General features: G+C 42.7%; 1 protein-coding gene across 1 annotated transcript in view; it reads left to right on the plus strand.

Moving 5' to 3' along the window:
• The window catches only part of LOC145391625 (nicotinamide phosphoribosyltransferase-like), a 385,561-nt gene that overhangs the window by 228,123 nt on the left and 142,975 nt on the right, over nt 1-14,463 (plus strand). The window contains exon 6 of the mRNA XM_080266164.1: nt 4,732-4,812. Coding sequence (XP_080122290.1) covers nt 4,732-4,812 — 81 coding nt within the window. The remainder of the gene's footprint in view (nt 1-4,731; nt 4,813-14,463) is intronic.

Genomic DNA, 14,463 nt, shown 5'->3' on the forward strand with positions numbered 1-14,463 from the left:
TGATTAACACGTCTGTAGTCAATGCAAAGCCTCTGTGACCCACCTGGCTTAGGGACTAGAGTGACAGGAGATCTCCACTCGCTCTGACAGGGCTCAATCATCTTGTGGTCCAACAGGTAGTCAAGCTCCTTCTCGATGAGAGGAACTTTCACTGGGTTCACACGGTAAGGAGGCAATTTAATTGGCTTTGCGTCTCCAACATCGACATCATGCATCAACACAGTGGTTCTTCCTGGAGTGGCACGGAACACTTGCGGGTACTCCTGCAGTAATGCCGAAAACTCCTGCCTTTCCTTGGGAGGTAGATGAGAAAGCTTAGTCTGGAGATCATTCATGATATCAGGATTCTTCCCCAAACTATCACTCAGGCTCATACTGCATGGGAGAGCTTCACTTGCAGACTCGGGTGGAACAGCTACAGTGCAGACTGGATTATTTTCGTCCCGCCTGTGATATAACTTTAGCATGTTGATGTGACATAGTTGCTTGCTCTTTCTAAGATCTGGTGTGGCGATGACATAGCTGACATCACTGAGTTTCTTCTCCACGAAATAAGGGCCACTAAACTTGGCTTGAAGAGGTTGCCCATGAACTGGTAGCAGAATCAAAACCTGATCTCCTGGCTGAAAGTGGCGTAACCTGGACTTCTTGTCATACCAAGTCTTCATCTTCTCCTGAGCAGCTCCTAAATTCTCTCTCGCCAGCTGTAAAGCAGTGGACAGCCGTTCTTTGAACTTCATCACATACTCCAGCAGGTTGACGTCATCTTCCTCCGACAGCCAGCATTCCTTGAGTAACTTAAGGGGTCCTCTTACTTCATGGCCAAACAGTAGTTCAAAAGGTGAGAAGCCCAGTGATTCATTTGGAGATTCTCTTGCGGCAAATACAACGAATGGAAGACCTTTATCCCAGTCTTTCTGATGTTCCAAACAGTATCTCCTGAGCATCGATTTGAGTGCTTGATGATATCTCTCCAACGCTCCTTGGGTCTGGGGATGGTAAGCTGAAGACGTGATCTGGGTGATGCCCAACTCTTTCAGAGACTGCTTGAAAACATTTGACATGAAATTACTTCCTCGGTCTGACTGTACCTCCTTGGGCAGACCAAACTTTGTGAAGAACCCTAGCATTTCCTTAACCACGTTCTTTGCTGAGATGTTTCTAAGTGGAATGGCTTCAGGATAACGAGTAGCCATATCAATCATGGTCAACACATAAGAAAATCCTGAAGAAGTCTTAGGAAGAGGGCCCACAATATCCACCAACACACGGGTGAAAGGCGCCTCAAAAGGAGGAATGGGAACTAGAGGTGCAACCTTTTCGGTCTGATTACACTTCCCCACAACTTGCAAGGTGTGACAAGACTTACAATACCAGGAAACATCCCTGAAGATACCTGGCCAGTAGAAGTGTTTCAAAATGCGTGCCACAGTCTTCCTCACTCCAAGGTGTCCTGCCAAACTGGAATCATGAGCCACTCTAATGATATCCTGCCTACAAACACGAGGGATGACAACTTGATGTACAACCTCCCATTCACAGTCGGCTGATGCTGTTGGGGGTCTCCACTTCCTCATAAGTGCTCCTGACTTTACATAATAACAAGTAGAAGCACCGGCTGACTCTTCTTCACTGTAAGCAGAGTTAGCTAGACCTTTCAACTCAGGGTCAGCAACCTGCAACTCAACCAACTCTTGACGAGACAAATTATCAACACTACGGGGTACTGTCTCATCTGGTGAGTGGTCCAAATTAGCAAGAAAAGTGTCAGCTAGGATATCATCATCATCATCATTATCCTCTAAATCACCAGTAACTTTAGACTTAGCCCTAGTGACAGCACATGCAGGGAACACATCAGGGACATCACAATCCTGGGACGCAACCACTGGCTCACTAGACAACTGAGGAGCTGGACACACTTGACTTCCACCAATATCATTTCCAAGTAAGAAAGTTACACCTGACATTGGGAGTGTCTCAACCAACCCAACCATAACGGAACCATTAACAAAACCAGACTCTAAATTCACTCTGCACAGAGGGACAGAGAAGTAATTATTTCCTACGCCTTGTAAGATTACAGTTTCATCAGAGGAATTAACATTAGAGCCTAGAACACTGGTCAGCATAAGGGATTGGCAAGCACCTGTATCACGATATATTTGAACTGATTTCCTGTCATTACTGTCCAGAGGACTGACAAAACCATCAGACAGGAAATTAGCACATGAACTCTTGAGAGTGTCACCCACGTTACTGCTCTAAAGAGGAGCTCCATCATGAGAATTTAAGTTACCCCTCAAAGCAGGTTCAGTTAACTCAGTTAAAGAATTCTGGGAACTCTCAAGAGTGGACACTAGACCAATTGACTGAATATTTAAAGACTCCTTTTTGTTCACATCACGCTGTCTCCTGAAACATCTCTCCGTAGTATGACCAAGCTTACTACAATAAGTACATTTACTTTTCTGAAATCTAGAGGTGAAGCTGGTATTTACTTCCTGAGAAACATCATCCTTATTCTCTTTCCTGTTACCTGTACTCTGAGTAGAGGCAACGTACTTACTCTCAGCTTTCCCTTTTTCTTTAGAATATCTCTTGTGAGTGAGAACATATTCATCAGCTAAAACTGCAGCATCAGACAAATTATCTATTCTTTTCTCATCAAGATATAGGCTTACATCTTTATAAATACACCTCTTGAAATCCTCCAGCAAAATCATCTGCTTAAATTTACCAAAATCAGAATCCACATTCTTAGAATTTAACCACTGCTCTAACAAATCTTCTTTGATTTTTGCATACTCAACATGGGATTGCTTATCTTGCTTGTAAGTTGTCCTAAATTTTACTCTATAGGCTTCAGGAACAAGCTCATAGGCCTTAAGAATCAAGCTCTTAACTACATCATAATTATCAGACTGATCCTGAGGCAAAGATGCATAAGTTACTTGAGCTTTACCGGTGAGAACAGTTTGAAGGAGTACTGGCCAATACTCCTTACGCCAATTAAAACCTGTAGCTACCCTCTCAAACAACTGAAAATACTTTGTTAAATCAGATTCATTAAAAGGAGGGACAAGTTTAACATTTTTAGCCACATCAAAATCATCAGAGCTAGATGATCCAGTTCCACCTTGTTTCATGCGATACTCATGGTCTGCCTGAATCCTAGCAAGTTCAACTTGTGCGTGAAACTCAGCCTCCTTAGCCTGTGCTTGAAATTCAGCTTCCTTCACACGAGCCTCCTGCAGGGCTAGCTGTAACTTAGCTAATTCAATCTGCGTTTGCTCATTTCGAGGAGTTACATGAAACAAGCTTTCATTAATCATGTCAACAATTTGATCTTTAGAATGATGAGAGCGAACAGCAATTCCCAATTGTTGAGCAACAAGCTTAAGTTCATTCTTTGTTCTGTTTTCTATATCACACACTGTTTGCACATTTGACAAAAAATCTTTGGCTTCATCAAGTGTAGAAATAGTAGCCATCATGAATATATCACAGTCACAAAATATCAAACAATATCCTTATGATAATATCCTGAATATCCTGATATGAGGTCGCCAAATTTATGTTACGGAACAGAGAAAGATAATGTACACTTTAAGTGAGAATACTAATAATCACTACTGTCCCGTAAAGTTCCAGGTTCAAAACAAAGAGTTAGGTAAAATTACAAGTCAAAGTTTAATGCTCAAACTAACAATAAAACATTCAGGACTCATAAGGATAATGTAATGGCAAAAAACAGGTTAAATATATGGTTAACTGCAATAGCCTCTATTAACACGAAATTAGCAAGAATAAATTTATCTAAGTCAGCCCTGATAAAATGAGATACCAGATAATACTCAGTGAATGCAAGATAAATTATTACAGATACAAAATAATATTAAAACTGATGGACATAAAGATCCCTACATGAATTACAAAAACTTCACTAGGCCTACAAATTAAACTTATGCTATACAGTACAAGAAAAAATACAACAGTTATACTCAAATTACACACAGCTGCTAGATGGTTGGAGACTTCTTGAGCACTCACAATAATAATATCTGTACAGGGGAGGACAGAGATGTGAACAAAATGATGAGCAGATCTAAGTGGCCATGATGCAGAGATTGAGCTCATTATATAGGGGCCAGCAGAGCCTGATACAACTTGTAAGAAGGACGCGCAAATGAAGCCACGGGGACAAAGAGATGAAAATCCCGCAAAGTATAACAGAGAGAACGACTTACTCTACTATAACGGTAGAAGGGGGGGACTGAGGCAGAACACGCTCGTGATCAAACATGCAGCAACTGTGCGTTAAAATTAGACAAAGGATGATGAAATCATAGGCTATGTAACAATATATATATATATATATATATATATATATATATATATATATATATATATATATATATATATATATATGTATAAACATTGTGCAAGAGGAATGTGTTGGGATCTTCATCACACAGTCTGTGCATATTTGAAGATACCAAATTTATTTGTCGACAAGTAAAGGGACGGATACCATACCATTGATAAAAAATACTTTATTGCCTGTTCGTGATAGTGTATGTTATTGTTGTTTATTTATTTATGTACTTTTTGTTTGTTTCCAGTATGATTATGTTTTCCAAAATATTCCATTTTCCATAGAGCCTTTAAACCCAAGTATTTCAGAGCTTGTACCGCATTTCTCACATTGCTTATCTGTCCTGGCCACAGCTAGGCGACTGTGGATATCGTGGTGTGTCGTCCGTGGAGTCTGCTGCCATAGGAGGGGCTGGACATATTATTAACTTCCAGGTATGTCACTCTGTAAAAGCTCAGGCTGCTCCATATACTGCCAATCTCTGTTGAGCAGCTGCGGGTTTGAGAGATGAAAGGAAATTCAGTATATTAACCTTCATAGTTTTAGTAGTATTTGCATAAATCGGGCTTGAAATACAAAAATATCCTGAGAAAATAGATCTGACTTTATTGTATTTCAATTAATGGCTGAATAATGTAATGCTTCTATTTTACTATAAATAAGGAAAGTACGATATGGAAAACCGCCTATCTTTTCATAATGTTTGAACAGTTGCTTATTATTGTCTTTATTTAAAGCAAAGTATAACATTTTCCAGCAGGTACACCTCCGGACAGAAATTCGTGATACAGGCTAATCTCTCACTAGAGGTCAGGTTAATCGCACATGTCTACCTCCCCATAACTCTCCTTCCTTACCCCCACCAAAACACTGATTCTTTAGGCTGATGGATCGGAGACATGAAGCTTCGCTCACTCTCTTGCCTTGTCATCTGGACAGCCACATATGCACCCACCTACTTTTTTTCCACCTACCCACTCAACCCAACCAACACAACCCACCGACCTCACCCCTGCATTGATCTCTGCTATCCACCCTGCTAACCCACGAATGTCACACACGAAGTTCACCCAACAATGCCACTCAACTCATTTACTCATTCACTTCTCCACCCTGAACCCATCCAGCCACCCAAACCAGCCACCCACTTAGATCATCCCGACCACGCAATCGTCTCAGCCACCCTGGCGACCAACGGTGCCCACTCACCCTGGCGACTCACTTTGCCCACACATCCCGACAACCTATCTTGCCCACCGACCCCTACCACCCACCCTCACTACTCACAAATTCCACCCACCCTTCCCACTCACGAATTCCACCCACCCTGGTCACCCAACAATGCCATCCATCTCATTCATCCACACAACCCTCCGACCTCCCCCTGAACACTCCCCATCCACCTCACCTTGCCCATCCACCCATCCTTTCCACACACTCCTCCCACCTACCCACCCGCCCATCCACCCTTCTTATCCAACCCCATTTACTCCGCCACCCCATTCACCCATTTAAACCCGACTTATCCATCAAACTCATAGTATCCAAACCTAACTTACCGACCCCTCCCTGGCCACCCACATATCCAGCCACCTACCCACACAGCCCACCAAATGCATCCACTCACTAACTCATTTACCCCTACAACCCATCCAAAACCACTCCACATACCACACCCAACAACTGTCCCCACCCGCTCTGCACCATTATCAATGTCCACCCACCCTGGTGATGCACCGAACTACCACACCCAACTCAACCTCATCAATTCCATCCACCCAACAACTGACTGACACACACACACACACACACACACACACACACACACACACACACTGACACAGTAAGGGCGCGTCCACACGTGTGCTCGAGCAAGTGATTGCAACATGTAAGCAACACAGTAACGACCACGCTGCAAACATGTTGGGAACAGCAGCGTCCAGATCATGTTGGCAACATCATGATGAAGTCTCAACTGCCTGGTATGGATACAATTATCCCATCGCCTCTGTCACGGGGTTTTTATAATATCATGGTGTTTTTATAATAAATGTTTAAATAGTATTTAACTGATAATAATATTCAATAATATTACAGAGCAGAGACAATGATTGTCTTGCTACATCAAGCAACGATTACTTTATGCACGATTCTCTAAGAACGAGAATTTATAAACTTTCTCAACAGTACACAGCAGAGACTAATTACTCACAAATGCTGAATTAGTACTGTTAGCCTCTGGAGAAAGTTACTTCACCCCTGACAATAAATAACTAATACTAATAATAAATCAGGTTCTTGCTGATGCTTAACTCCTAGGAGGCACAACGGATTTTAAGCTTAATACATAAGACTGGCATAAGTACCAATATGAATGCAAACGTTTATGCAAGCTAGGAGCTATAAGAGAAATAAGCTTAACTGCGGAGAAATGAAACAAGAGTTTACTTTACATTAAGCTCAAGAAAAAGAACTGTTAAATTTATTGATTACAAAATAAATTTAACGTTACAATTCAAAATCAAATTAATGAGACCGCACTCACTCACTCACACACGAGCTAAATTCTTACGCCTAGGAAAAAATACCTTAACTAAACTCTTAAGACTACGAAAATACAAAAAGGAAATACTGATCGATGAATGCTGTGTATCACCCAGGGGGTGGGAGCTTGGATTAACTGTACTCAGTGGAGCTTGGGTGCTAGCTGACCTCTCACACTTCTGGAGCACAGGACCTCTCTCCGTCACAACAAACACTCGACTCAGTAAGTCGTGGGAAAAAAGGGGGAGCAGTAGGCCGCATTTTTCTAACGGTCGAGTGAGCGAAACGCGCCCAAAACAAATCGCTCAGCGGCAGCGCTAATGTCTCACACAGAGACGATCACGTATGACAATGCAAAATTAATTTGACAAAGCTTCCGTCCGAATGAGCGGTTAACTGAACGATAACAGTGAGTTTTCCACTAATAGTTCGTGGCTTCTCACAAAAGGGAAATGTCGCAAATTTGATTCGTGACATTACGCCCCTACAAAATTAAATTTTTTCCTTATGGGAAAAAATTTGTGGATATATATATATATGTACACATCCTAAGTCATTCACACAAGATTCACACTGTGGTGTGTGTGCTATCCTGCTACAGGAGAAAGTCGCAGTCGCCAGTGAGCGAAAAAACCTCGTATTTACGTTAACAGAAGCAAGCTTGAGGGAAAAACTCTGTGACGACTGTGAAAATCCTGTACTCAGGTCAAACTGAGCGAAAAGTTGCTACATTTACACTGACAACTAATCGTTGTGTAGCATGGTGTATGTAATACACGGTGTAGGTGTGACAGTTGTAGTGTAACTGTACCTACGTGTAAAATGACATAGTAAATAATAACATGGCGACGACGAAGGCAGAGGAGAAGAGGCGGCAGCGTGTGGCAGACGATCAGCTGGCCCACACAGCAAAACTGCTACACCCATTGCAGTACCTGCAAAACCAATTGAGGTGGAGCATCAAAAGTGTCAGTGAGGCAAAATTCTTATTAAGTTACAATTACTCTCTCTGCCTAGCAATCAGTACATGCTATGAAAAATACGCTCTGGCCGAAAAATACAAGTGACAGCCTAAGATTCATACATTCGAGGTCGCCATTAATTATAGCACACGATTAGTGTCGGCAAGTTGAGAATCCTTGTGCAAACTCGGGTCTTCCATAGCCTCAAGTCGCCTCTGCAGAGTTCTCACTTCCCCCTTAACCTACAGTACTTATATTAGTATCGGGGAGCTGAGAATCCTTGTGCAAACTTGGGTCTTCCATAGCCTCAAGTCACCTTTGCAGAGTTCTCACTTCCCCCTTAACCTACAGTACTTATATTACTATCGGGGAGCTGAGAATCCTTGTGCAAACTCGGGTCTTCCATAGCCTCGAGTCGCCTCTGCGGAGTTCTCTCTCGAACTTCCCCCTTAGCCTACAGTACTTATATTAGTACCGGGAAGCTGAGAATCCTTGTGCAAACTCGGGTCTTCCATAGCCTCAAGTCGCCTCTGCGGAGTTCTCACTTCCCCCTTAACCTACGGTACATAATATGTATGTACAGGCCCTGGACATACTGTGTCCTGTGGGGCCAATGGGCGAGAAGTCAGGTCTGCACCCACTTCACCACTACCCTGTCTCAACTGACTCAGAGATTACAGGTGTGGTTACGAACGGCGCAGGAAGGACATGTCCCTGATTAGTGGCATTACTTTGACACACACTACAGGAACGGACAAAACTATCTATGTCTCGTCCCATCCCTGGCCAGAAAAAGTCAGCTCGGATACGGCCCTGGGTCTTCCTTTTGCCCATGTGACCTCCTGAGGCTGAACAATGACCCCATTGTAACACTGCTAGGCGGTACTTGGCGGGAACGACAAACTGCAGTCGAACCTCGCCCTCGGGTGTTCGTGACTCACGGTAGAGCCGTCCTTGTTTGCGAAGGAACTTGGCTCGACCTTCCCGTGAATACTTAATCACTCGACCCTTTTGTTTGTTCCGCACGGCAGCAAGTGTCGGGTCAGAATGTTGTTCTTGCACAACAAGTTGACTACACATCAGATCTTGCGGCGATTCAATGATCACTGGGGTGACACAGTCTGGAGCCTCAGCCATGGCTCGTGTTACCGCAGCAGCCGAAGTCTGAGTAGCATCATCATCGGAGCAACTATCCTTGACTCTGGGAATATTGCCGATGATGAGGTCAAATAAAGGTTCTGGCATGACAACTGCGAGTGTCGTACCAGTATAAAATGGAGATGCCACCTGGATACATGCCTCAGGGAACAATCTCACTGATCCATCAATAAGGTTTGCATGGATCTGTCGACCTGTATACTGCTCAGGCCGAACTAAACTCTGCTTAACAGAGCAACCTGAGGAACCATTATCTCTCAGGACCTTCACAGGAATGTCTCCCACAAACCCTGGCTGAACAAGGAAGGTACTGTCACCTGTGGGAGGGCCTGTGGAGGAAGCAGCTAGCCACTCATGAGGCTGCTGAATTGATGCGGCAAACGTTGTGCCTTGAGGGTTATATAGGGAAGATGGAACATTGGCCGTCTGTGGAGGGGGGTTCACTGTCACTGTGGGACTAGTGAACTGTGGGGAAGTACCCATACTAGTAGGGACGTGAGCACCATGCTGCTGCTGAGGAATGAAGGCTGCGTTTGCTTCCTGCCTCTTTTGAGCTGGTGGTGAAAAAGTTTGTCTCGCCGGTCGGTTGCGTGGCTGATACTGCTGCTGGTTAGGGTACTTGTTGTCCTCTTCCACTCAGGTTTCTGAGTGTTTTGCCCCTGGTCCTTCCACTGCGATTTTGGACCTCGGCCATTATTCTGAGAATGGCCTTGTTGCTGGGATTCAGTCTGAGATGATTTCCCAGACTTATCAGGTTTTCTGTTCCAGGTGTTTTGCTTACGAGTTTGATACCCATATGCAGTAAAGAATGCATCAGCCTTTTCTGCCATTTGGCTGGCGTCTTTCACCTGGCAGATCTTATGCTGTGCTATGAGCTCAGCAGGCCACGACCTCTCTAGCTGTGTACGCAGCATAAGGTCAATTATCCCCTCATGCGTGGAAGGAGTTTCATCTTTCTCCATCCACTCATTTAAGTAAGCTGTGAGACGATCAAGGAACTGAACAGCTGTCTCCTTGTCTTGGAGACGAGCTCGCATGAACTGAACTTTGGCGTTGTCTACTGTGAGACCATATGCCTTAATGAGTGCGGCTTTCATCATCTCATATGTGAGATTGTCTCCACGAATTCTGTAGAGAATATCGAGGGCAGGGCCCTCAAATAGGCTAAGAAACTGAAGCCGCTTAGCTGCCTCATCCAGTTGATACATGTCTGCCATGTCCTCAAAACGAGCTATGTACAGCTCGATTCGCTCGCTTTCCTTGTATGAAGGAAGCTTGATGCGTGGGGTCGCCAGGACATGTGCAGGGGGAACGCTCGTGGAGCTTGGACCAACTGCACCAGATGTGTCTGAAGCCAAGGAATCTCGCTTGAGCTTCAGCACTTCAAGTTCATGTTTTTCGCGCGCTTCTCGCTCGGCACGTTCGTATTCACGTTGTTCCCGCACGTGTTCTAAGTCGAGTTCGCGCTGTTTTCGCTCGTGTTCGCGCTCCTTTTCGCGTTCCTCACGCTGTTCTCGCTCGTGTTCGCGTTGGATTCTACGCTCTTCACGAGCATCTTTCTCACGTTCTTGCTCGTAATTAAACCGTGAGAGAACGTAACTCTGTATTTTCTCTGGGTCTGTGAGACCCATATCTTTGGCTTCCTGTACATAAGCACTGGCTGCCATGATGCTAGCTTATTAAGCAAAAGAAACTGAGTACTGACTGCTTCGCAGACGAATGCTAATGACACAAGTAAAGAGTACAGACACAAGCTAGTGGTGACCAGTCTTATCTAGTTAACTGGAAAAGATTAGAGCAAAAATGCAAATGACTGGGAAGACTCAATAATTAACGCAATGGGTACGGCGGCTACCCAGGAGCGAATAAAATCGTCTGGCGTTACCAAAAATAAAGTACTAAATAGAGTTAAATACTCTATAGATTAATAAAGCAAAAATTCACTTGCTAAATTAACGGTAAACACCAGTAAACTTGTGCCTATAAACTTTAATTATAAATACCTAAATATGAACGAGTGAGCACTATCTCGTGAATAGCTTTAGAGCTAGGAGTTAATATCCTGGCGAGGTCGCCAATTGTCACGGGGTTTTTATAATATCATGGTGTTTTTATAATAAATGTTTAAATAGTATTTAACTGATAATAATATTCAATAATATTGCAGAGCAGAGACAATGATTGTCTTGCTACATCAAGCAACGATTACTTTACTCTGGCTTGTGCACGATTCTCTAAGAACGAGAATTTATAAACTTTCTCAACAGTACACAGCAGAGACTAATTACTCACAAATGCTGAATTAGTACTGTTAGCCTCTGGAGAAAGTTACTTCACCCCTGACAATAAATAACTAATACTAATAATAAATCAGGTTCTTGCTGATGCTTAACTCCTAGGAGGCACAACGGATTTTAAGCTTAATACACAAGACTGGCATAAATACCAATATGAATGCAAATGTTTATGCAAGCTAGGAGCTATAAGAGAAATAAGCTTAACTGCGGAGAAATGAAACAAGAGTTTACTTTAAGCTCAAGAAAAAGAACTGTTAAATTTATTGATTACAAAATAAATTTAACGTTACAATTCAAAATCAAATTAATGAGACCGCACTCACTCACTCACACACGAGCTAAATTCTTACGCCTAGGAAAAAATACCTTAACTAAACTCTTAAGACTACGAAAATACAAAAAGGAAATACTGATCGATGAATGCTGTTTATCACCCAGGGGGTGGGAGCTTGGATTAACTGTACTCAGTGGAACTTGGGTGCTAGCTGACCTCTCAAACTTCTGGAGCACAGGACCTCTCTCCGTCACAACAAACACTCGACTCAGTAAGTCGTGGGAAAAAAGGGGGAGCAGTAGGTCGCATTTTTCTAACGGTCGAGTGAGCGAAACACGCCCAAAACAAATCGCTCAGCGGCAGCGCTAATGTCTCACACAGAGACGATCACGTATGACAATGCAAAATTAATTTGACAAAGCTTCCGTCCGAATGAGCGGTTAACTGAACGATAACAGTGAGTTTTCCACTAATAGTTCGTGGCTTCTCACAAAAGGGAAATGTCGCAAATTTGATTCGTGACAGCCTCTCCTGCAAGTGTTCGAAGCTGCACTGAAACATGTTTTCATACACCTGTCCAAATATTGCTGCAAACATGTTCCCGAACATGTTGCCTGCCGTGTTGCCAATATATGTTCGAGAGCACGTATGGACTTGCCCTAAGAGAAACAAAACACGCATAAACACACACACACACACACACACACACACACACACACACACACACACAGGGAGAGTAGTTCACAACAACTTCACTCAACAATCATCCTCAGTGGTTGTTTATCCCCGAAGAAGATTGGCCCCACGTCTGACGAATTACTGTTTGATGGTTGACTGTGTAATCATTGAACAGCATGAACAGCATGTAATATTGAAACTAGCATAGTTATGATATTTAATATTTTACCAGAGTATTCGCTTATTAAAACTATTGCCAATTGGATGGCATATCATGGAATCCTAATGGAAATACATCCATAATATAGCTGAATTAAAGGGCATATGTCGGAGATACGAGTCAATGTACTGTGCAAGCTGCAATTAGAACAGTACTAGACACTTCCACATTTCAACCGTCCCCTTCACCGTCCCCAAATCCTTCCTCCCTCCATTCCCACCCTTCCGCATGTGTGTGTGTGTGTGTGTGTGTGTGTGTGTGTGTGTGTGTGTGTGTGTGTGTCTGCATACATCTGTTCTTATCTAACTGTTCTTATCTAATTGTATCTTTACAGGAATGAGTCAAGCTCGTACTGCCCCGTGTAATAAACCATTTTTATCACATATATCCTTAAATTTATAAATAGTTTTGGCACGCATTATTTCATTCGGTAGCACATTCCACTGATCAATTGCCCTATTAGGGAAACTGAATTTCCTTACGTCTTTCTCACCTCTATTTTTATGCAATTTTTTTTTTTTTAGTGTCCTCTTGCTGATGCTTCCCCATAGGTTATGTACTCATTGATGTCTATTCTTTTTTACCCTGAGATGTATTTATATAGCGTCATCATGTTTCCTCTTCCTTCTCTCTTATGGTGTTGGTAGGTTCAGTTTTTCTAGTCTTTCTTCATAGCTTAGATCCTTTAAGCTTGGTACCCATTTTGTAGCAGCCCTTTGTACTTTTTCAATCTTATCTATGTGTTTTTTGAGATGAGGATTCCAGACCACTGATGCAAATTCGAGGGTTGGTCTGATGAATGAGGTAATTATCTTTCTCGGCATGCCATCATTTACATATGTGAATGCTATTCTCATACTAGCAAGCAGTGTGTGCATGTTTCGTACCTTCTCATGTATGTGGTCTGCCGGAGAAAAAGTCTATTATTGATTATCACTCTTAGGTCCTTCTTCTTTTCTGATATGTGTAGGGTTGAACTTCCTATCTTATAATCCCGATCTGGTCCTTTACCACTTTTACGAAACTTAATTACATGGCATTTGTCCACATCGAGTTCAATTTGCTATCTATTGATCCATTTATGAAGCTTGTTTAATTCTTCTTGTAGCTCTCTGCAGGAATCTGTAATTCTGCTTTGTATTTTTGCATCATCAGCAAACATATTTAGAAAGCATCCCATTCAAATGTTCCTGTCTAGCCTATATCATTAATATATATACTAAAAAAACATAATTCGTGCCATCACTGAGCCCTGTGGAACTCTGCTAGTCACTTCCCTCCATGATGAGTAATTACTCCTTAGTACTGTCCTCATTTCCCTTTTCTGAGAAAATCCTGCATCCAACAGAACAGATTACCTTGGATTCCTCCTTGATGGTACATAAAAGTCTTTGGTGCAAAACTCTGTCAAATGCTTCCGTGATATAAAAATAAATACCGTCCACCCATCCATCTCTTGTCCGTAGTGTTTCTGCAACTCTATCATAGTAGCTTAATAGATTTGTAACACATGATTTTCCTTTTCTAAAACCGAACTGTCTTCCTTTTATCATATTGTATTATTGCAGTTAATTTACCTAAATTTTCCTTATTAGTTTTTCTAGTACCTTGTATACAACACTGGTCAGAGATACTGGTCTATAGTTGAGTGGATTCTGTTTACATGCTTTCTTTAATAGGGGAACAATGTGTGTGCATGTCTGTGTGTGTGTGTGTGTGTGTGTGTGTGTGTGTGTGTGTGTGTGTGTGTGTGTTTCTGGCTGTGTTTCTGTCTGTCTGTCTGCTTGTCTGTTTATGCGTGTTCTATTTCTGTGTGTGTGTGTGTGTGTGTGTGTGTGTGTGTGTGTCTGTGTCTGTGTGTGTGTGTGTGTGTGTGTGTGTGTGTGTGTGTGTGTGTGTGTGTGTGAGTCAGTTGGTTGGGTGGGTGGAGCTGATGAGGTTGAGTTGGTGGG

Source organism: Coenobita brevimanus, chromosome 19, assembly GCF_032717465.1.
Source record: "Coenobita brevimanus isolate Jiangsu-jjx chromosome 19, ASM3271746v2, whole genome shotgun sequence".
NCBI lineage: Eukaryota > Metazoa > Arthropoda > Malacostraca > Decapoda > Coenobitidae > Coenobita > Coenobita brevimanus.